The 23,283-nt window shown below is 46.0% G+C and overlaps 2 protein-coding genes across 2 annotated transcripts in view; both read left to right on the top strand.

Moving 5' to 3' along the window:
* Positions 1-23,283, top strand: part of SRM (spermidine synthase) — a 227,650-nt gene that overhangs the window by 184,126 nt on the left and 20,241 nt on the right. The window lies entirely within an intron of this gene.
* Positions 1-23,283, top strand: part of EXOSC10 (exosome component 10) — a 31,729-nt gene that overhangs the window by 1,598 nt on the left and 6,848 nt on the right. Inside the window, exons 2-19 of the mRNA XM_050788130.1 lie at positions 118-254; positions 2,789-2,912; positions 7,392-7,496; positions 7,804-7,969; positions 8,294-8,408; positions 11,115-11,190; positions 11,405-11,515; positions 11,726-11,869; positions 12,986-13,176; positions 15,295-15,451; positions 15,621-15,769; positions 15,954-16,004; positions 16,684-16,795; positions 19,172-19,222; positions 19,380-19,458; positions 19,881-19,987; positions 22,811-22,906; positions 23,134-23,205. Of these exons, the coding sequence (XP_050644087.1) occupies positions 118-254; positions 2,789-2,912; positions 7,392-7,496; positions 7,804-7,969; positions 8,294-8,408; positions 11,115-11,190; positions 11,405-11,515; positions 11,726-11,869; positions 12,986-13,176; positions 15,295-15,451; positions 15,621-15,769; positions 15,954-16,004; positions 16,684-16,795; positions 19,172-19,222; positions 19,380-19,458; positions 19,881-19,987; positions 22,811-22,906; positions 23,134-23,205 (2,043 nt within the window). The remainder of the gene's footprint in view (positions 1-117; positions 255-2,788; positions 2,913-7,391; positions 7,497-7,803; positions 7,970-8,293; positions 8,409-11,114; positions 11,191-11,404; positions 11,516-11,725; positions 11,870-12,985; positions 13,177-15,294; positions 15,452-15,620; positions 15,770-15,953; positions 16,005-16,683; positions 16,796-19,171; positions 19,223-19,379; positions 19,459-19,880; positions 19,988-22,810; positions 22,907-23,133; positions 23,206-23,283) is intronic.

Genomic DNA, 23,283 nt, shown 5'->3' with positions numbered 1-23,283 from the left:
AGTACTTTTTTGATGGATGAAGAGTAGATACCTTGTATACAGTAGATCATAAAAATGATATATCAAATGAATGGGGATCCATGTGTAAAACATGCCATCTTTTCTTGTTTTGGACAGTTTGCTCTTGGATCCGTGGTGGCAGTCACCAAGGCATCTGGGGGCCTACCACAGTTTGGCGATGAGTATGATTTTTACCGAAGTTTTCCTGGTTTCCAAGCATTTTGTGAAACACAGGGAGACAGGTTGCTTCAGTGGTAAGTACTATATTTTGTTTTCTTATGTTAATGAAAAGAAATGAAAACAAAGAGGTCGATAAATTTTTCCTGAAATTTATTTTTCCTTAAACATTTTCTGTGGTATGAAGAGCCATAAAATATGAAAATTGAAGCAATGGATTTTGATTAGGGAAATATTACTTGGTATATTTTTAGTTTAGCTTTTTAAAAATGTATTGACTTTTGTACTTAAAAAATACATTGACTGTAATCCCAGCACTTTGGGAGGCCGAGACGGGCAGATCACGAGCTCAGGAGATCGAGACCATCCTGGCTAACACGGTGAAACCCCCTCTCTACTAAAAAATACAAAAAACTAGCCGGGCGAGGTGGCGGGCGCCTGTAGTCCCAGCTACTCAGGAGGCTGAGGCAGGAGAATGGCGTAAACCTGGGAGGTGGAGCTTGCAGTGAGCTGAGATCCCGCCACTGCACTCCAGCCTGGGCAACAGAGCAAGACTCTGTCTCAAAAAAACAAAAAACAAAAAAAAATTGACTTTTGTACAGATCTTTTTTTAATTAATATGGGAATTGAACACTTAGATCCAAGATTCATTCTTTCTTTCTTTCTTTCTTTCTTTCTTTTTTTTTTTTTTTCTTTTTTTTTGAGATGGAGTCTCACTCTGTCACCCAGGCTGGAGTGCAAGGGCACGATCTCGGCTCACGGCAAGCTCCACCTCCTGGGTTCACACCATTCTCCTGCCTCAGCCTCCCGAATAGCTGGGACTACAGGTGTCCGCTACCACACCCAGCTAACTTTTTGTTATTTTAGTAGGGATGGGGTTTCACCATGTTAGCCAGGCTGGTCTTGATCTCCTGACCTCATGATCCACCCACCTCAGCCTCCCAAAGTGCTGGGATTACAGGCATGAGCCACCGTGCCTAGCCAGATCCAAGATTATTTCACACAACTTGTAGAGTAGCAGGTATTTCTTTTATTTATTTATTTATTTATTTATTTTTTAATTTTAATTTTTTTTTTTTTTTTGAGACAGAGCCTCGCTTCATCACCCAGGCTGGAGTGCATTGGCTCGATCTCGGCTCACTGCAACCTGCGCCTCCCAGGTTCAAGTGATTCTCCTGCCTAGGCCTCCAAGTAGCTGGGATTACAGGTGTACAGCACCACAACCGGCTAATCTTTTTTTTTTAGGGGGTGTGGGGAACGGAGTCTTACTCTGTCGCCCAGGTTGGAGTGCAGTGGTGCAATCTCGGCTCACTGCAACCTCTACCTCCCAAGATCAAGCGATTCTCATGCCTCAGCCTCCCCAGTAGCTGGGGTAACAGGCACGTACCACCACTCCTGGCTAATTTTTGTATTTTTAGTAGAGGGGGTTTCACCATGTTGGCCAGGCTGGTCTCGAACTCCTGACCTCGTGATACACCCACCTCAGCCTCCCAAAGTGCTGGGATTACAGGTATAAGCCCCTGTGCCTAGCCAACTTTTTGTGTTTTTAGTAGAGATGGGGTTTTACCATGTTGGCCAGGCTGCTCTCGAAGTCCTGACCTCAGGTGATCCATCCACCTCAGCCTCCCGAAGCACTAGGATTACAGGTGTGAGCCACTGCACCCAGCTAGGGTGCAAGTTTTATTGGTTTCATCAAAAAGTATTGGGGGCTGGACATGGCGGCTCATGCCTGTAATCCTAGTGCTTTGGGAGGCCGAGGCAGAAGGATCGCTTGAGCCCACGAGTTCAAGACCAGCCTGGGCAACATAGGGAGACTCCATCCCTACAAAAATTTTTTAAAGTAGCTGGGAGTGATGGTGCACCTCTGTAGTTGCAAATACTTGGGAGGCTGAGGTGGGAGTATCACTTGAGCCCAGGAGTTCGAGGCTGCAGGGACCTGTGATTGCACTGATGCATTCCAGCCTGGGCAACAGAGCAAGACCCTGTCTCTTTAAAAAAAAAGAAAAGAAAAGAAAGAAAAAGCCTGGGCTCGTGGCTCACACCTGTAATCCCAGAACTTTGGGAGGCTGAGGCAGGTGAATCACTTCAGGTCAAGAGTTCGAGACCAGCCTGGCCAACGTGGCGAAACCTCATCTTTACTAAAAATACAAAAATTAGCCAGACCTGGTGGCATGTGCCTATAATCCCAGCTACTCAGGAGGCTGAGGCATGAGAATCGCTTGAATCCGGGAGGCGGAGGTTGCACTTGGGGAGGCCAAGGCAGGCAGATCACTTCAGGTCAGGAGTTCGAGACCAGCCTGGCCAACATGGTGAAACCTTGTCTTTACCAAAAATACAAAAATTAACCAGACCTGGTGGTGTGTGCCTGTAATCCCAGCTACCCAGGAGGCTGAGACACGAGAATTGCTTGAACCCGGGAGGTGGAGGTTGCAGAGAGCCAAGATCATGCCACTGCACTCCAGCCTGGGCAACAGAGCAAGACTCTGTCTCAAAAAAAAAAAAAAAGATGTGTTGAGAACAGTCGAGCCACATCATTTGAACATTTTCTCTCACAGAATGTAAACAAATGAAATAAAAATCTACAAGCTAACCTTGGTTTTCCTTTCCTTAGCATGAGCCGAGTAATGCAATACCATGGGTGTCGCAGCAACATTAAGGATCGAAGTAAAGTGACAGAGTTGGAAGACAAGTTTGATCTGCTGGTTGATGCCAATGATGTAATTCTGGAGAGAGTGGTGAGTATTTTCCTTTACTCTTGTGATAACTAACAAATAGCTTTATATTATTAAAATATATGAATAGACGGAGCAACCCAGGCACCTTAGAAAATGAAAAGGAAATAAGCTTAACATTTCTTATAATAATATTCCCTTCTGATAGTTGGTATGTTTTTTCTAAGAACAATTACAGTTGTCTTAAAAATATCACTGCCCCATCGAGGATTTTTTTTTTTTTTTTTTTTTTTTTTTTTTTGAGATGGAGTCTTGCTCTGTCGCCCAGGCTGGAGTACAGTGGGGCAATCTCGGCTCACTGCAACCTCCACCTCCCAGGTTCAAGTGATTCTCCTGCCTCAGCCTCCTGAGTAGCTGGGATTACAGGCACCCACCACTATTCCTGGCTAATTTTTGTATTTTTAGTAGAGACATCGTTTCATCATATTAGCCAGGCTAGTCTCAAACTCCCGGCCTCAAGTGATCTGCCTGTCTTGGCCTCCCAAAGTGCTGGGATTACAGACGTGAGCCACTGCACTGGGCCTGAAAGCCTGTTTTTAAAGTGCCTTATTCTGGCCGAGTGCGGTGGCTCACACCTATAATCCCAGCACTTTGGGAGGCCAAAGCAGGTGATCACCTGAGGTCAGGAATTCAAGACCAGCCTGGCCAACATGGTGAAACCCTGTCTCTACTGAAATATAAAAACTAATCGGGCCATGGTAGCACACGCCTGTCATTCCAGCTATTCAGGAGACTGAGGCAGGGGAATCGCTTGAACCCGGGAGGCAGAGGTTGTAGTGAGCCGAGATCATGCCACTGCACTCTAGCCTGGGTGACAGAGTGAGACTCTGTACCAAAAAAAAAAATGGTGGCCTGGTGTGGTGGCTTATGCTTGTAATCCCAGCACTTTGGGAGGCCGAGGTGGGTAGATCACCTGAGGTCAGGGGTTCAGGACCAGCCTGACTAACATGATGAAACCCCATCTCTACTAAAAATATAAAAAATTAGCTGAGCTTGGTGGTGAACACTTGTAATCCCAGCTACTCGGGAGGCTGAGGCAGGAGAATCACTTGAACCCGTGAGGCAGAGGTTGCAGTGAGCCAAGATTGCACCATTGCACCCCAGCCTGGGCAACAAAAGTGAAACTCCATCTCAAAAAAAAAAAAAAAATTTAAATTGCCTTATTCTGGCCAGGTTCAGTGGCTCACTCCTGTAATCCTAGCGCTATAGGAGGCCAAGGTAAGAAGATTACTTGAGCTCAGGAGTTCCAGAGCCAGCCTGGGCAACGTAGTGAGACCTTGTATTTATTTAAAATTAATAAATAAATAAAGTGCCTTATTCTGAATCTGCCATCCAGATCTGCAAATTCTGTTTATATTTTTTTGGAGACTGAAGTCTTGCTCTGTCACCCAGGCTGGAGTGCAGTGGTGCAACCATAGCTCACTGCAACCTCGAACTCCTGGGCTCAAGTGATCCTCCCACCAGAGCCTCCCAAGTAGCTGGGACTGCAGGTGTGTACCACCACATTTGGCTAATTTTTTTTTTTATTTTTTTTTTTTTTATTTTTTTTTTTTTTTTTTTTTTTGAGACGGAGTCTCGCTCTGTCGCCCAGGCTGGAGTGCAGTGGCGCGATCTCGGCTCACTGCAAGCTCCGCCTCCTGGGTTTACGCCATTCTCCTGCCTCAGCCTCCTGACTAGCTGGGACTACAGGCGCCCGCCACCGCGCCCGGCTAATTTTTTGTATTTTTAGTAGAGATGGGGTTTCACCGTGGTCTCGATCTCCTGACCTTGTGATCCGCCCGCCTCGGCCTCCCAAAGTGCTGGGATTACAGGCGTGAGCCACCGCGCCCGGCCTTTTTTTTTTAATTTTATAGAGACAGTGTCTTGCTGTGTTGCCCAGGCTGGTCTTGAACTCCTCAAACTATCCTGGCCTCAAACAATCTCCCCACCTCAGCCTTCTTAGTCACTAGGATTACAGGCATGAGCCACCGTACCTGACAAGATTTGAAAATTCTATTTGTCAAGAGAAGAGGCGTTTATATCACCCAACCAAAATTGAGGTGATTTATACCATTACTCAAAATCTACTGAACCCCCCAGCTCACAGGATTGGAAGGAGTTGTGTATTATTCTATCTTGCTTATTATCTATTTATGCCTAATTCTATGGCAGAACATTATTTTCACAGAAATACACAGGGATCATGGAAAACAAATCTAACCTCAACCATCTGACAGTCCTGAAAATATTTAAATCGTGCTCTCCTGTCCCATGAAGTTATCTCTTCCCTAGTCTAAGTGCCCACAAATCTTTTTGCAGTTTCTGGTATATTGTGATTTCAAGTCTTGCCATACTCCTATATATCACCTGCATGTGCCTCTGTCAGTAGTGCCCAAGCTGATATTTCACGTCTGCTTTAAAGTGCAAAATAGATTAGGACTCCCTGCAGTCTCGTTCTAAACAGTATACTTCTGTATTTAATGTAGGCAGTCCAGGGACTTCTTAGTTATTTTAGTGGCCACATTACACTGTTAAATCATATTAGAATTTTCAGCCCAATTCAGAGCTGTAAAGAGTCAATCGAGTATTGGGCATGGGTAGTTACTGTCCTACCTGCCTTTGAACAAATAATGCATTAATTACTTGGCATGACATACTAATCACCTTTATTGATTAACTCTGTAAAATTTTTATTTTTTTAAATTGTCAAAACTTGTATAGGTGCTCCTTGATTTACAATTGGTTGTGTCTCAATAAACCTATATTATAAGTCAAAAATGCATATAATATACCTCACTTACCAAATAGCGCAACTGAGCCTGCTTTAAATGTGCTCAGAAAACTTCCGTTAGTCTACAGTTGGGCAAAATCTTACACAAAGCCTATTTTTATACTACAGCGTTGAATATCTCATATAATTCAAGTAGCGTTGAATATACTTCTGAAAGTGAAAAACAGGTTGTGGCCGGGCACAGTAGCTTATGCCTGTAATCCCAGCACTTTGGGAAGCCAGGGGAGGTGAATCACTTGAGGTCAGGAGTTCAAGACCAGTCTGGTCAACATAGTGAAACCCCATCTCTACAAAAAAGTACAAAAATTAGCTGGGCGTGGTGGTGTGCGCCTGTAGTCCCAGATACTCGGGAGGCTGAGGCACGAGAATTGCTTGAACCCAGGAGGCGAAGGCTGCAGCGAGCTGCGACTGGACCACTGCACTCTAGCCTGGGCAACAGAGTGAGACTCCATCTCAAAATAAAGGAAAAACAGGGCCAGGCACAGTGGCTTATGCCTGTAATCCCAGCATTTTGGGAGGCCGAGGCGGGCAGATCACAAGGTCAAGAGATCGAGACCATCCTGGCCAACATAGTAAAACTCCATCTCTATTAAAAATACAAAAATTAGCTGGGCATGGTGGTGCGTGCCTGTAGTCCCAACTACTTGGGAGGCTGAGGCAGGAGAATTGCTTGAACCCAGGAGTCAGGCTGCAATAAGCCGAGATCACACCACTGCACTCCAGCCTGACAACAGAGCAAGACACTCTGTCTCCAAAAAAAAAAAGAAAAAGAAAAACAGGTTGTAAGTGTACTTGAAATATGGTTTCTACTAAATGCAAATCACTTTCACACCATTGTGAACTCAAAAAATTATAAGTCAAACTGTCTTTTTTTTTTTTTTTTTTTTTTTTTTTTTTTGAGACGGAGTCTCGCTCTGTCGCCCAGGCTGGAGTGTAGTGGCCAGATCTCAGCTCACTGCAAGCTCCGCCTCCCGGGTTTACGCCATTCTCCTGCCTCAGCCTCCCGAGTAGCTGGGACTACAGGCGCCTGCCACCTCGCCCGGCTAAGTTTTTGTATTTTTTAGTAGAGACGGGGTTTCACCGTGTCAGCCAGGATGGTCTCGATCTCCTGACCTTGTGATCCGCCCGTCTCGGCCTCCCAAAGTGCTGGGATTACAGGCTTGAGCCACCGCGCCCGGCCCAAACTGTCTTACATTGGGGACCAGCTATATATTTATCACATACGACATGATATTTTGATAGATACATTGATCTATTCTTATATATATATATTTTCTTACACAAATGTCTCTGGATACATCTCTTTAAAATGTTAGGGAATTAGGCTGGGTGCGGTGGCTCACACCTATAATCCCAGCACTTTGGGAGGCTGAGGCAGGTGGATCACTTGAGGTCAGGATTTCAAGACCAGGCTGGCCAACCGGGTGAAACCCCATCTCTACTAAAAATACAAAAATTAGCCAGGTGTGGTGGTACACACCTATAATCCCAGCTACTCGGGAGGCTGAGGCAGGAGAATCGCTTGAACCTGGAAGGCAGAGGTTGCAGTGAGCCTTATTCAGAACTGTAAAGAGTTGCAGTGAGCCGAGATCATGCCGCTGCACTCCAGCCTGGGTGACAGAGTGATACTCCGTGTTAAATCAATAAAATGTTAGGTAATTAACTCTACCTCAAAAGGAAAAATGCTTTACTAGTACCTCTTCTACTTTTAGGGTATTTTACTGGATGAAGCCTCAGGTGTAAACAAGAATCAGCAGCCTGTCCTCCCTGCCGGCTTACAGGTCCCCAAAACGGTAGTGTCCAGCTGGAACCGTAAGGTGAGGGCTTTTCAGATTAACTGGCTCTTGATGTCAGCTTCATAATAGGGATTTTGCTCATTCTGACATGCATTTCTGTTCTAATTTATTAGAGAACTGGCCACTGCCTTCTTTAGTTTGTTCTCATAAACACACACAACCTAATTATACCCTCTTCTCCACTTTCTGGAGACCTCTACATGCACGTACATTCTTAAGTGAATGGCCCTTGCGATGTTCTTGTCTCCTTGGAAGTCATAAATTGGAATTTACTTTTCTAATTCATCAAGTTGCTGTGTTATAAAGTATTTGTATGCGTTGATCATAGGCAGCAGAATATGGCAAAAAAGCAAAATCTGAAACTTTCCGGCTGCTTCATGCAAAAAATATCATCCGACCTCAGCTCAAGTTTCGAGAGAAGATTGACAATTCCAACACACCATTTCTTCCTAAAATCTTCATCAAACCCAATGCTCAGAAACCTCTCCCTCAAGGTAAATAGTGCATACTTTGCCTGTGTTTGAGTCTTACTTTATTTGATGCAAAAACCAGGAAGGGTGTACAGGTCTCTCTGCCACCCTCCTTTCTTCAAAGGGAGCCCAGTTCAGCTATTCCAGAGGCTGAAGTGGGAGGATCACTTGAGCCCAGGAGGTCAAGGCTACAGTGAGCTGTGACTGTGCCACCACACTTCAGCCTGGGGGAAGGAACATGACCCTGTCTCAAAAAAAACAGAACACAAAGGGAGCCAGTTTACCCCTGTGTAACTAGAAAAGACACGAATGTGCTTATGATGTTTTTGTCACTGCTTGGGTCTCCAGCTCTCTCTAAGGAAAGGCGGGAACGCCCACAGGATCGTCCTGAGGACTTGGACGTCCCCCCTGCACTGGCTGATTTCATCCATCAGCAGAGAACCCAGCAGGTTGAACAAGACATGTAAGTGTTTGCCTATGTCTGACCTTTCTGCTCTGAGTACTTACCTTTATGCCACATTTTCACAGTTTCACTTTTGTGGAGATATACATGAAAACAATCTGAGGAGCAGTGATTTCCTCCTTACCCCAACCTGGGCCTTAGCAATAAAACCTGCTGTTTGTGTTCACAAAGGGCCTGCACAGCATTGCCTCATAAACCTCACTGCAGTCCTGAGAAGTAGCAGTGATTCTCATTCCCATTTTATAGACGTAAAACGCAAGGGCTGGGTGCGGTAGCTCACGCCTGTAATCCCAGCACTTTGGGAGGCTGAGACCGGTGGATCACCTGAGGTCAGGGGTTCAGGACCAGCCTAGCCAACATGATGAAACCCCATCTCTACTGAAAATACAAAAGTTAGCCAGGCATGGTGGTGTGTGCCTGTAATCCCAGCTACTCAGGAGGCTGAGGCAGGAGAATCACTTGAACCTGGGAGGTGGAGGTTGCAGTGAGCCGAGATGGCATCGCTACACTCCAGCCTGGGTGATAGAGTAAGACTCCATCTCCAAAAAAAAAAAAAAAAAAAGATGTAAAAGCAAAATGAGAGATGCAGACTTCTCATAGAGTTGGAACTTCTTTGAGACAGGGTCTTGCTCTGTCGCCCGGACTGGAGTGTGGTGGCATGAACACAGCTCACTACAGCCTTTACCTCCTGGGCTTAAGTGTTCCTCCTGCCTCTGCCTCGCAAGTAGCTGTGACCACAAGCATGAGCCATCATGCACAGTTAATTTTTATATTTTCTATATGCCCAGTCTGGTCTTGAATTTCTGGCCTCAGCAGTTCTCCCAACCTGCCCTCCCAAAGTGTTGGGATTACAGGCATGAACCACTGTGCCTGGCCAGAGCTGGCCCATGTTTTCTTTCTTTTTTTTTTCTCCTTCTTTTTGAGACAGAGTTTTGCTCTTGTTGCCCAGGCTGGAGTGCAGTGGCGCGATCTCAGCTCACTGCAACCTCTGCCTCCTGGGTTCAAATGATTCTGCTGCCTCAGCCTCCCAAGTAGCTGGGATTACTATAGGCATGTGCCACCACACCTGGCTAATGTATCTTTTTTTTTTTTTTTTTTTTTTTTTAGTAGAGACAGGGTTTCATCATGTTGGTCAGGCTGGTCTCAAACTCCTGACTTCAGGTGATCCACCCTCCTTGGCCTCCCAAAGTACTGGGATTATAGGCTGGAGCCACCACACCCAGCCCCATGTTTTCTTAAATTTGTCTTTCCTCCATACTATACTGCTCTGCCTTTCTTATTAGGACTCAAATAGTAGGTAAGGCTCTGGTTTTTTTTGTTTTTTTGTTTTTTTAAGTTTTGCTCTGTCACCCAGGCTGGATGCAATAGTGCAATCCTAGCTCACTGTAGCCTTGACCCCTGGGGCTCAAGCAATCCCCCTACCTCAGCCTCCCTAGTAACTGGTACTACAGGCACACATCACCGTACCTGGTACCTGACTTGTTTTTTGTTGTTGTTGTTGTTGTGTTTTTTTTTTTTTTTTTTTTTTTGAGACGGAGTCTCGCTCTGCCGCCCAGGCTGGAGTGCAGTGGCCAGATCTCGGCTCACTGCAAGCTCTGCCTCCCGGGTTCACGCCATTCTCCTGCCTCAGCCTCCTGAGTAGCTGGGACTACAGGCGCCCGCCACCTCTCCCGGCTAGTTTTTTGTATTTTTTTAGTAGAGATGGGGTTTCACCGTGTCAGCCAGGATGGTCTCGATCTCCTGACCTCGTGATCCGCCCATCTCGGCCTCCCAAAGTGCTGGGATTACAGGCTTGAGCCACCGCGCCCGGCCCTGACTTGTTTTTTAATTTTAGTTTTTATTTTTGTAAACACAGGGTCTTTCTGCATTGCCCAGGCTGGCCTCAAACTCCTGGCCTCAAGCAATCCTCCTGCCTTGACCTTCCAAAGTTCTGGGATTACAGGCGTGAGCCACCGTGCTCAGCCCAAGGCTCATTTATGAATTTAGTAAAGAAAAGGCATTTTTTACTGGCAATATAAGCGTCTTGGAAAAACTTCACTTAAAATAGACAAATGGACGTTGCCTTTAGTATAACGCAAAAAGGTGATAAAAATTTGGTTAGTATTGGCCTTTTCCTCACATAGAGCCAGAGTCTGTGTGGGCATTCATGCCTTTAGCCCCGGCTCTGCAATGTGAGGCCACAAGCTAAGTGCTGGAGAAATAAAGGCCATGAAAGGCAACCCTGCCCTCCTGGGCTACCGTGATCCTCAAGGAACACATCACAGGTTGAGGATTTTTATACAGATTTCTTAGGATCAGAAGAAAACATAACATTAAGCTCTTGGCCAACTGAAATATTTGCTTCATCCTTACTTTACAGATGTGTTATTTCAAACTACAGAAATTATATATTTCTCATTTTGGTATTATCTACAACATCAACCATACAGTACTTTGCAAATAAGTACTCAAATCTTTATAAAGCTGCTTGGATCTTCAGCTCTCTAAAGAAATGAATAGACTTAATTATCATATTTTAAGAGTGAGCAAATATCTGATTTATGATTTGTACTCGAATTACTGAAATAATGAAGCTCTTTATAAAAGGAAGATATTTTCACGGTGGCCTTTTCTCATTTGTTTTTACAGATTGGATAAGAGGCATTATTTTTCCTTTGAATCGTGGAATTAATCAGAATGATTTCTCTTTTTGTTTTATTTACTCAGGTTTGCACATCCTTATCAATATGAACTAAATCACTTTACCCCACCAGATTCAGTGTTTCAAAAGCCACAACCCCAGGTTAGTACGCAGCCTTAGTTTATAAGGTGCCTTGTAGTGGCCCAAGAGGAATCAAATAAGTAGATTCATTGATGCAATTTTGACTTTTCCTTGAAGATCTTTAAGGTAGAAAGTTACAGTTTTGGGTCATTTCTCAGACTCGTAGTTCACTTTGTACTTTACTGGGGGATGGCTTCTATATTCCTCCCTTTTTCTCACTATTCTCTTGATGCAGTTATACAGACCTCTAGAAGAGACACCATGCCATTTCATATCCTCCCTGGATGAACTTGTGGAACTCAACGAAAAGCTCTTGAATTGTCAGGAATTTGCAGTCGACTTGGAGGTATCTTGTAAATGACCCTGGGTAAAATTTTTACATTTTCTGTGAGTTTATCTATTGGAGAAGTATAAAATTGATACTAATTGTAATTTTTTTTTTTGGTAAAAAATTAATCATATAACTTAGCTTTGTAGCTGACTTTTCAAAATCAGTAAAGAAAAGTCTAATATAATCTTTGTTTTTTCTCTTCTCCCCTCCTTCTATGTGGTTTAGCACCACTCTTACAGGAGCTTCCTGGGACTGACCTGCCTGATGCAAATTTCCACTCGGACGGAAGACTTCATCATTGACACTCTGGAGCTTCGAAGTGACATGTACATTCTCAATGAGAGCCTCACAGACCCAGCTGTCGTTAAGGTCAGCCAGCCTTTTGTAACTCATGCATGTGAGCTCATTCAAGAATTTTAGTGCTTTGTAGTGTACTATTTCATCATTTCAACCTAGACCCAGTCAAGTCGGGCGGAATCGTGTCATTTCCTAACTAGGGTACCATGCTAAATGGCTTTTGTTTCTAAATCCCTGTTAGAACAGCTAAGACTTAGCTTGTTACCACCCAGAAAAATGTTAAATAATTTTAATGACTACTGCAGTGAGCCCCAGCCATCAAGATTGTTTGGACTTAATGACTGTACTGAAGCTACTAGAGCTGCTTTCAGGTGTCTCCTTGGTTGGTAACAGTTTCAGACTTTAAGGGTATGGAATCAGGAGTGTAGAAAGCTGTGACAGAAGACAAAAGAAACTTTTAAAACTCATATATCTAATTTTTTTTTTTTTTTTTTTTTTTTTTTGAGACAGAGTTTTGCCCTTGTTGCCCAGGCTGAAGTGCAATGGCACGATCTTGGCTCACTGCAACCTCCGCCTCCCAGGTTCAAGTGATTCTCCTGCCTCAGCCTCTCGAGTAGCTGGGATTGCAGGCATACGCCACCACACCCGCCTAATTTTTGTATTTTCAGTGGAGACAGGGTTTCGCCATGTTGTTCAGGCTGGTCTCAAACTCCTGACCTCAAGCAATCCACCCACCTTGGCCCAAAGTGCTGGTATTACTGGTGTGAGTCACCACTCCCGGCTGCATGTATCTAATCTTGATTAGAATATTGGCTTCAGCCAGGCGAGGCGGCTTAGGCCTGTAATCCCAGCACTTTGGTAAGCTGAGGCAGGAGGATCACTTGAGCCCAGGAGAATGAGACCAGCCTGGGGAACATAGTGAAACCTCGTCTCTACAAAAAATACCAAAGTTCAGCTGGGCATGGTGGCACACCTGTAGTCCCAACTACTTGGGAGGCTGAGGTGGGAGGATTGCTGGAGCACAGGCGGCAGATGTTGCAGTGAGCCAAGATCACACCACTGCACTACAGACGGGACAGCGGAGACTACCTTCTAATTCCAGTGTTCTAATAAACTAGAGGCAGAGTTAATTTCCAAGCATTAGTGGCCTGCGACCAGTATACTGCATGACTTTGGTTCTGTTTTCAGGTCTTCCATGGTGCTGATTCAGACATAGAATGGCTACAGAAAGACTTTGGGTTGTATGTAGTAAACATGTTTGATACCCATCAGGCAGCACGCCTTCTTAACCTGGGCAGGCACTCACTCGATCATCTCCTGAAACTCTACTGCAATGTGGACTCAAACAAGCAGTATCAGCTGGCTGATTGGAGAATACGGTCAGTTTGCTCTTAATGAGGAAATGTGGGTGGCAGAAGAAAGTGATTATTCATTAACCTGTCACCCAGAGAGACCTGGGTTTGAGCCATACCATACTCATTGAGATGAATGGCATCAGGTTTTCACCAGGCATCTTCAGCAGCATAAAAGTGGTAGGAAATTCTTTAACGATAATGTGGACTTTATGATGGGCTGATGCAGTTACACTGTGTTTCATGGAAATAGTGGCTGAAAAAGAGGTGCCGAGTCAGTATTTGCCCATGCCGGTCTCGTTTGAAACTGGGATCTCTCTACTAGATGATTTTGTGTGTGTGTCTGTGTGTGTGTGTCTGTAAGATCTTCCATAGGGATGATTGTGTGTGTGTGTAAGATGATCTTCCATAGGTGGGAAAGAATTCTTTGTGTTTTTTTTTTTTTTTTTTTTTTTTTTTGAGACGGAGTCTCGCTCTGTCACCCAGGCTGGAGTGCAGTGGCCGGATCTCAGCTCACTGCAAGCTCCGCCTCCCAGGTTTACACCATTCTCCTGCCTCAGCCTCCTGAGTAGCTGGGACCACAGACACCCGCCACCTCGCCCGGCTAGTTTTTTGTATTTTTTAGTAGAGACGGGGTTTCACCATGTTAGCCAGGATGGTCTTGATCTCCTGACCTCGTGATCCACCCGTCTCGGCCTCCCAAAGTGCTGGGATTACAGGCTTGAGCCACTGCGCCCAGCCGGTGGGAAAGAATTCTAAAGGACACTGTTGGTTTAGCTTTATATTGAGCATTTTTTGTGGCATAAGGTAGCAGTTTTGCCCCACTTCCTGCAGGCCTTGCTCAGCTTGGTCATTTTCTGCTTGTTTGCTACCTCTCCGAGGTTGCACATGTCATAGGAAGATGCCGCTGAGCTTTTCCAGGAATTCCACATGCCAGAATGCCAGAATTTCTTTTCTTTTCTTTTCTTTCTTTTTTTTTTTTTTGAAATGGAGTTTCACTCTTGTTGCCCAGGCTGGAGTGCAATGGCGCGATCTCAACTCACCACAACCTCCGCCTCCCAGGTTCAAGCAGTTCTGCCTCAGCCTCCCAAGTAGCTGGGATTACAGGCATGCACCACCACGCCCAGCTAATTTTGTATTTTCAGTAGAGACGGGGTTTCTCCATGTTGGTTAGGCTGGTCTCGAACTCCCAACCTCAGGTGATCCTCCCGCCTCCACCTCCGAAAGTGCTGGGATTACAGGCATGAGCCACTACACCTGGCCCAGAATGCCAGAATTTCTTTTTTTTTTTTTTTTTTTTTTTTTTTTTTTTTTGAGACGGAGTCTCACGCTGTTGCCCAGGCTGGAGTGCAGTGGCGCGATCTCGGCTCACTGCAAGCTCCGCCTCCCGGGTTCCCGCCATTCTCCTGCCTCAGCCTCCTGAGTAGCTGGGACTACAGGCGCCCGCCACCGCGCCCGGCTGATTTTTTGTATTTTTAGTAGAGACGGGGTTTCACTGTGGTCTCGATCTCCTGACCTTGTGATCCGCCCGCCTCGGCCTCCCAAAGTGCTGGGATTACAGGCTTGAGCCACCGCGCCCGGCCCAGAATGCCAGAATTTCTAAATATAAAAGTAAAATTACATTTGGACTGATAAAGTCCAAATAAAAGATGAAAATTGATAAAATCTAAAAACCACTCCTTTTTACTGAGCCCTTACCCTGTGCCAAGCTCTGGGCTAAGTGCTTCAAGGATGTGGTCCTATATAGTCCTCACAACAGCCTATGAAGTACCTGGTTCTCATTTCACAAGTTAGGTGGGTAAACCCAAAGAGGTTAAGGAACTTGTCCAAGGACAGACATCTGGAGCTGAGATTTGAACTCAGGACAGCAGTGCTCCCTTTTCTGCTGCCTCTCGTGTGTGTCCAGAGTAGCTGACAGTGCCCTTATTTTAACCACCGCATTATCCTGCCTCCCTTTCTACCCAGCTGTTAAAATAATGGTTTATCATGTTAAAATCTGGGAAGTGTTGGCATAACTGCAGTATTGGCTATGAAAGGATCTTTCATATTGGAAGAGTCTAAGGAAGTCCCAGCACCCAAGGAATAGACAAATTGAATTGCTGTCATTGGGGGCAGTCAGTGAAATAGTGTCCTCTGCAATTCCAGCCCTCTGCCTGAGGAGATGCTCAGCTATGCCCGGGATGACACCCACTACCTGCTATACATCTATGACAAAATGAGGCTGGAGCTGTGGGAGCGTGGCAACGGCCAGCCTGTGCAGCTGCAGGTGGTGTGGCAGCGGAGCAGGGACATCTGCCTCAAGGTACACCTCAGCCACAGTCACACAGACCACGACACTCGGGCTCTGTGTCTGGCCAGGTTCTAGTTCTTAGGTTTGCTCATTAAATTCATGAAAAGAGCCAAACGTTTTGCAGAGCCCAGGGCACAATTTTGATTCCCATTGATTTTGAATATTCTCTAATACTTTGTAGAAATTCATCAAACCTATCTTCACGGACGAGTCCTACCTTGAACTCTATAGGAAGCAAAAGAAGCACCTTAATACACAGCAGTTGACAGCCTTTCAGCTGCTGTTTGCCTGGAGGGATAAAACCGCTCGCAGGGAAGATGAAAGTTACGGGTAAGAATTAGAGATTCTTTTAATGCTTGTTTCCAGACTGAGGAGATCTAATAACAGGTAAATAATGGACTTTTTTCTTTTGCCATGAAAGCTGCTTGTTTCCCCGATGTGACAGTATCTAATGGAACTTGCTGGCTGAATGTAATGTGTTCCCACTGTGTGTGTGTGTGTTTTTTTTTTCCAGATATGTACTGCCAAACCACATGATGCTGAAAATAGCTGAAGAACTGCCTAAGTGAGTCTGAGAGCTGATTAGTATGTTCTGACTTTCTCAGTAGATCTTATGTTCTTCAAAATCAAGCTTTTCTGGTTGCTATTTCCCAAGGCTGCTTACTCGGAGATTAATGCTCTAAGCTTGGAAGGTAGCAAGTCAAAGGAATATAGAATATCTGCCCTCAGGCTGCCATTTAAGAATTAAAACTTCTGAACTGGAATCATTTCAATGATTATGCTTCAGTTTTGAGTTCATTTTAAGTCTCTGAGCCTTATAGCATCTACTTGCAAGGGAAGAAAACGTCCCAGATTCTCTCATCTATACTTTCTTCCAAATTCAAGCAGCTCATGATCTTAAACGTTTTGTGATCTTGATTGAAGTATAAGCAAGAATCAAAATCCACAGCCCATTGGTTGCCCCCTGCGGAATTGAGAATCCATAGTGCTGTGGCACTTACTTCCAGCTCTCCCTGATTGCAGGAGTCAGGCTCCAAGAGGGATCCACTTCAAGCTTGGTGTTGCAAAGAACACATGGAGAAGTTGGCCTAGACTGGCCTGACATCAATGTTTCCTTAGTCACCTAGCTGTAGCTTCAGCTTAGGTGTGCTACCCTGGCTTTACCCAGTCGTTATTCTTATCTGGAAGTGTTTGAGGGCTGCATTTCTGAGTGACAAACTGAGTGTGTTCTTACTTGTCTTCAGGGAACCTCAGGGCATCATAGCTTGCTGCAACCCAGTACCACCCCTTGTGCGGCAGCAGATCAACGAAATGCACCTTTTAATCCAGCAGGCTCGAGAGATGCCCCTGCTCAAGGTAAGAAGCTTTTCTGTGGCCAGGCCTGGTGGCTCACGCCTGTAGTCCCAGCACTTTGGGAGGCTGAGATGGATGGATCATTTCAGGTCAGGAGTTCGAAACCTGCCTGGCCAACATGGTGAAACTCCGTGTCTACTAAAAATACAAAAAATTCGCCGGGTGTGCGGTGCGCACCTGTGATACCAATTACTCTGGAGGCTGAGGCAGGAGAGTCGCTGGAACCTGGGAGGCGGAGGTTGCAGTGAGCCGAGATCATACCACTGCACTCTAGGCTGGGAAACAGAGTGAGACTCTGTCTCAAAAAAAAAAAAAAAAAAAGATTTTCTACTGAAGGGTCTTAACTTAGCACGCCTGGTTTTTGTTTTTTGTTTTTCTTTTTTAAGACAGAGTCTCGCTCTGTCTGCAGGCTGGAGTGCAGTGGCCCAATCTCGGCTCACTGCAGCCTCCACCTTCCGGGTTCAAGCAATTCTCCTGCCTCATCCTCCTGAGTAGCTGGGACTACGGGTGCATGCCACCACGCCTGGCTAATTTTTTTGTATTTTTATAGAGACAGGGTTTCACCATGTTAGCCAGGATGGTCTCAATCTCTTCACCTCGTGACCCACTCACCTTGGCCTCCCAAAGTGCTGGGATTACAGGTGTGAGCCACCGCGCCTGGCCTTTTTTTCTTTTTTCTTTTTTCTTTTTTTTTGAGACAGAGTCTCACTGTTGTCACCCAGGCTGGGGTGCAATGGTACGATCTCGGCTCACTGCCTCCAGGGTTCCAGCGATTCTCATGACTCAGCCTCCCTAGTTGCTGGGATTACAGGCGTGCACCACCCCCGGCTAATTTTGTATTTTTAGTAGAGGCGGGGTTTCACAATATTGGCCAGGCTGGTCTTGAACTCCTGACCTCAGGTGATCCGCCCACCTGGGCCTCCCACAGTGCTGGGATTACAGGCGTGAGCCATCACGCCCAGCCTTAGCAGACCTGTTTTTTCTGCTAGCATCTTATTCCTTGTGGCTGCCTAGATTCATGAGCTGGTATCCATCTAAACAACCCTAAGGAAATAATAGGGCTTGGGAAATCCAGTGTGTGTATCTTGATAAATTTAGCTGCTTTTTTTTTTTATGATAGTTGAAAACTATCTTTTTATTTATATGAAAACTCATTCTTTTTATTTTATGACCTTAGCTTTGATGATTCAGCAGCAAGTACTGTCTGGTAACTGGGCCAATTCACTGTTCTAAGGCAGTTAATCTGGTGGAGTGAGATGGAGTGGTGACCTCAGCAGAGGGAGCTAGTTTTGGGAGCCTGGCAGTGGCCCAGATATGAAGTGATAGCTCCCTAAATAAGTGAGGAATCACAGACTGGAAGGGAAAAAACAGGTATAGAAAGCATCAGAGGAAAAGATTGATGGGACTTCATAGCAAATGATGACAATGGCATCCAGTTTTCTTTTGGTTTTTTTTGTCATTGTTGTTTTGAGACAGGGTCTTGCTCTGTCACCCAGGCTGGAGTGCAGTGGTACAATCATGGCTCACTGTAGCCTCCATCTGCTAGGCTCAAGTGGTGTTGGGACCACAGGCACACACCACCATACCCAGCTCAGTTTTTTTTAAATTTTTTATAGAGATGGGTCTTGCTGTGTTTCGCAGACTGGTCTTGAACCCCTGGGCTCAAGACGTCCTTCCAGCTTGGCCTCCCAAAGTGCTGAAATTACAGTTATGAGCCACCTGCTAGCCCCACATTTGCAATTTTTATGTTAAAAATGTTTTGTAGGCCGGGCGCGGTGGCTCAAGCCTGTAATCCCAGCACTTTGGGAGGCCGAGACGGGCAGATCACGAGGTCAGGAGATCGAGACCATCCTGGCTAACACGGTGAAACCCCGTCTCTACTAAAAATACAAAAAACTAGCCGGGCGAGGTGGCGGGCGCCTGTAGTCCCAGCTACTCCGGAGGCTGAGGCAGGAGAATGGCGTAAACCCGGGAGGCGGAGCTTGCAGTGAGCTGAGATCCGGCCACTGCACTCCAGCCCGGGCTACAGAGCAAAGACTCCGTCTCAAAAAAAAAAAAAAAAAAAATGTTTTGTAAGCTTTGTGCTTTGTCCAAGTAAAGAGAGACCTTGATTACTAGAGAAGAGTCTTTTTCAAGCTCTTTGGAATCCTTCCTATTGTGCTTAGTCATGATAAAGAGCTTTATTCTTTCATTCTACAAGTAATTATTGAGCACCAAATAATTATCGTGCCAGGCACTGTAAAGAGTGAAGAGAGGAAAGAAAACCTCCGGGCTCTTAAGAAACAGGCTGGGGAAGGAACACAGTCAGCGCTGGGGACTGGGGGTTGGACTTGAGGCGTTTGGGCAACTTTCCCCAATTCTCTTTGTTTTTATTGTTAGTCTGAAGTTGCAGCCGGAGTGAAGAAGAGCGGACCGCTGCCCATTGCCGAGGTAGAGTGTCGGATCCATTTTCTTCCCCGGGAGGGAAGACGTCAGTCACGGCCAGTGCAAGTATACCTCTGACAGAGGCCTGTGCTGACAGCTGGCAGAAAGCTACTGCTGGCTTGCACGTTTTACATGCCAGCCTGCTGGTGTCTTTTTGATGCAGAGATTGGAGAATGTTCTCTTTGGACCTCACGACTGCTCCCATGCCCCTCCGGATGGCTATCCAATCATCCCAACCAATGGTAAAGTTGAGAGCCCTCCTGACTGTCCTGAAGAGGTTGGGGCACAGCTACCTTGTCTCAAATTCTGTATGCTTGGCCAGGCGTGGCTTATGCCTGTAATGCCAGCATATTGGAAGGCTGAGGCGGGTGGATCACCTGAGGTCAGGAGTTTGAGACCAGCCTGGACAACTTGGTGAAACCCCATCTCTACTAAAAATACAAAAATTAGCTGGACGTGGTGGCGCATGCCTGTAATCCCAGCTACTTAGGAGGCAGAGGCAGGAGAATTACTTGAACCAAGGGGCGGAGGTTGCAGTGAGCCAAGATTGTGCCATTGCACTCCAGCCTAGGGGACTACAGCAAAACTCCATCTCAAAAAGAAAAAATAAACAAACAAAATAAAATTCTGTAGGCTTTGACCTTATTATCTTCTGCTCCTCTAGGATCTGTGCCAGTTCAGAAGCAGGCGAGCCTCTTCCCTGAAGAAAAAGAAGATAACTTGCTGGGTACCACATGCCTGATTGCCAGAGCTGTCATCACGTTATTTAATGTGAGTAGCACGGAAACTTCACTGAGGTGATGAGGACCCCCTGGGGTTTACTGGGTTTATCCAGCAAGTTGTCTGCCTGGAGTGTTGCTTACACTCGAAGACTAATGCTGAGAGCAAAACCCAGCAGTGCTGGGAGAGGCACAGAGACCGATGAGCAAGGTGACACTGACCACTCTGGAGGAGGTGGTCTGGGGTCGTGGATGGAGGATTCTCTGAGCTCTGTGTGTGAAGAAATCTTCAGGGAAAGGCTGACGTCCTGTTGTCGAACAGCACCTAGTAGGAGGAGGGCTTGTGCTAAGAGAACATACAAGCAGGACTTTGTTGACAAGCTGCAGCGATGGCTGCGGAAAAACGGTTCACCTGGATGCCCATCTTGGGTGGCGTAGGTGTGCTGTCCAACGAACTGTAGAATGTGCACTGCCCATAGCTTCCTGCCTGACCCCAGCATCACATATGTGTGCTTTCAGTGAAGAAGAGGAACGCTTTTGAAACCCTTTTTTTTTTTTTTTTTTTTTTGATACAATGTTGTTCTGTCACCCAGGCTGGAATGCAGTGGCACAATCATGGCTCACTGCAGCCTTTCCCTCTGAGGCTCAAATGTTCCTCCTGCCTCAGCCTCCCGAGTAGCTGGGATTACAGGCATGAGTCACTGCACCCAGCTGTTTCACTTTTTTTGTTTGTTTGTTTTGTCTGTTTTTTTTTTTTTTTTTTTTTTTTGAGGCAGAGTCTCGCTCTGTCGCCCAGGCTGGAGTGCAGTGGCGCGATCTCGGCTCACTGCAAGCTCCGCCTCCCAGGTTCACGCCATTCTCCTGCCTCAGCCTCCTGAGTAGCTGGGACTACAGGCGCCCGCCACCGCGCCCGGCTAATTTTTTGTATTTTTAGTAGAGACAGGGTTTCATTGTGGTCTCGATCTCCTGACCTTTGTGATCTGCCCACCTCGGCCTCCCAAAGTGCTGGGATTACAGGCTTGAGCCACCGTGCCCGGCCTTTGTTTGTTTTTTTGAGATGGAGTTTCGCTCTTGTCGCCCAGGCTGGAGTGCAGTGGCACCATCTTGGCTCACGCGTTCTCCTGCCTCAGCCTCCCTAGTAGCTGGGATTGCAGGTACCCGCCACCGCACTCAGCTAATATTTTACATTTTTAATAGAGACGGGGTTTCGCTATGTTGGTCAGGCTGGTCTCGAATGCCTGACCTCAGGTGATCTACCTGCCTAAGCCTCCTAAAGTGCTGGGATTACAGACATGAGCCACCACACCCGGCTTTTTTTTTTTTTTTTTTTTTTTTTTTTTTTTTTGAGACAGGATCTCACTCTGTCACCCAGGTGGGAGTACAGTGGCACCATCTTGGCTCACTGCAACCTCTGCCTCCTGGGCTCAAGCAATCCTTCTGCCCCAGCCTTCTCCCGAGTAGCTGGGACTACAGGCATGTGCCACCATGCCCAGCCAATTTTTGTATGTTTTGTGGAGATGGGGTTTCACCATGTGGCCCGGGCTTGACTTTTGTTTTTAACTTAATCTCATAAATCTAGATTGGGCCTTGCTTTAGCAGTTAATGAGAAAATATGAGGTGCTTTAGTTGACCTCAGAGCTAATTTGAGTCATGAAGGTAATTTATTAGCTAAACATGTTAGCATGAACTCTGGGCTGCTTTGATATGGAAGTGCTGTTTGGGGTAAAGGAGGCTGTGGTCTCCCCACAATCTGTGTTGCAGAGGGGCATAATTACAAATGAAGCAAAAGGATAGCACATATTTATGAACCCAGTTGGAAGCAGCATTTTGTTGCATAATTTCAACGATTCCCTGTAAAGGTATGTAATATTAAATTTCAGGCATGGTGCGGTGGCTCCCGGCACTTTTGGAGGGCAAGGTGGGCAGATCACCTGAGGTCAGGAGTTTGAGACCAGCCTGGCCAACATGGTGAAACCCTGTCTCTACTAAAAACACAAAAATTAGCCGGGGGTTGTGGTGCATGCTTGTAATCCCAGCTACTCGGGAGGCTGAGTCAGGAGAATCGCTTGAACCGGGGAGGCAGAGGTTGCAGTGAGCAGAGATCACACCACTGCACTCCAACCTGGGCAACAGAGCAAGACTCTATCTCAAAAAAATACATACATACATACATAAAATAAATTTCAGGCATCAATTAAGACCTCATATTCTAGAGCCAGACCATGCTGGGTTTAAATCCTTGGTCTGCTCATATTCACTGCAAGCCTCTGAAAGACTGTCACAACCTCTGTAGGCCTCAGTTTCCTCCTCTGTAAGGTGGTGAGAGTAATACCACCACATAGGCTATGAGGACATGGTGAGAATTCACTGATCCAGCACATTGATATTGAAATGCTACTGGGTGCTGTTGCAGACACAACGCCTTATACATAGGACAGTGCATGAAAAATTAGCCTTAGCCATTGGTATTAATATCACTGTTACTGGCTGGGTGCGTGCGGTGGTTCATGCCTGTAATCCCAACACTTTGGGAGGCCAAGACGGGTGGATCACTTCAGGTCAGGAGTTCAAGACCAGCCTGGCCAATATGGTGAAACTTGGTCTCTGCTAAAAATACAAAAATTAACCGGGCATGGTGGCACGTGCTTATAATCCCACCTACTCAGGAGGCTGAGGCAGGAGAATCACCTGAATGCAGGAGATGGAGGTTGCAGTGAGCAGAGATCACACCACTGCACTCTAGCCTGGGCAACAGAGCGAGACTCTGTCTCCAAAAACAAAAAAAAATCACTATTCACTATTGCTGTCTTGCTTGCGTCTTGATGTCACAGATGATCATGGTTATTAGTGATCATTTTTTTGTCTGTCCCTGCAGGAACCTAGTGCTGAAGACAATAAAAAGGGTCCATTGACAATTGCACAGAAAAAAGCTCAGAACATCATGGAGTCCTTTGAAAATCCATTTAGAATGGTGAGTCGTAGTTTTGTGTACTCAGGGCTGACAGGATATATAGAGATGCCTACAGCTGTACATGCTTTCACCTGGGAAGGAAGCCTCTGAAGCCAGTGTGTCAGCTGCCCTGGTGTCCAGGCAAAGACGCTGACATGGCACCAGCAGCCCCCCATCTGAGCACCTCTGCGCTGTGGGCCTAGATTCCGTTCCCAGCAACGTTTCACACAGCCGTTTCCTTCCTCCAGTTTCTGCCCTCACTAGGACACCGTGCCGTCTCTCAGGCAGCGAAGTTCGATCCATCAACAAAAATCTATGAAGTAAGTGGACTTGTCACCTGTTCTAAAAGAGACTTTGTTGTTGTTATTTGTTTTTTTTTTTGTTTTTTGAGACGGAGT

This window comes from Macaca thibetana, chromosome 1 (assembly GCF_024542745.1).
Source record: "Macaca thibetana thibetana isolate TM-01 chromosome 1, ASM2454274v1, whole genome shotgun sequence".
Taxonomy (NCBI): domain Eukaryota; kingdom Metazoa; phylum Chordata; class Mammalia; order Primates; family Cercopithecidae; genus Macaca; species Macaca thibetana.
The sequence above is the reverse complement of the archived record's forward strand: the minus strand, read 5'-3'. Positions and strand labels throughout refer to the sequence as shown.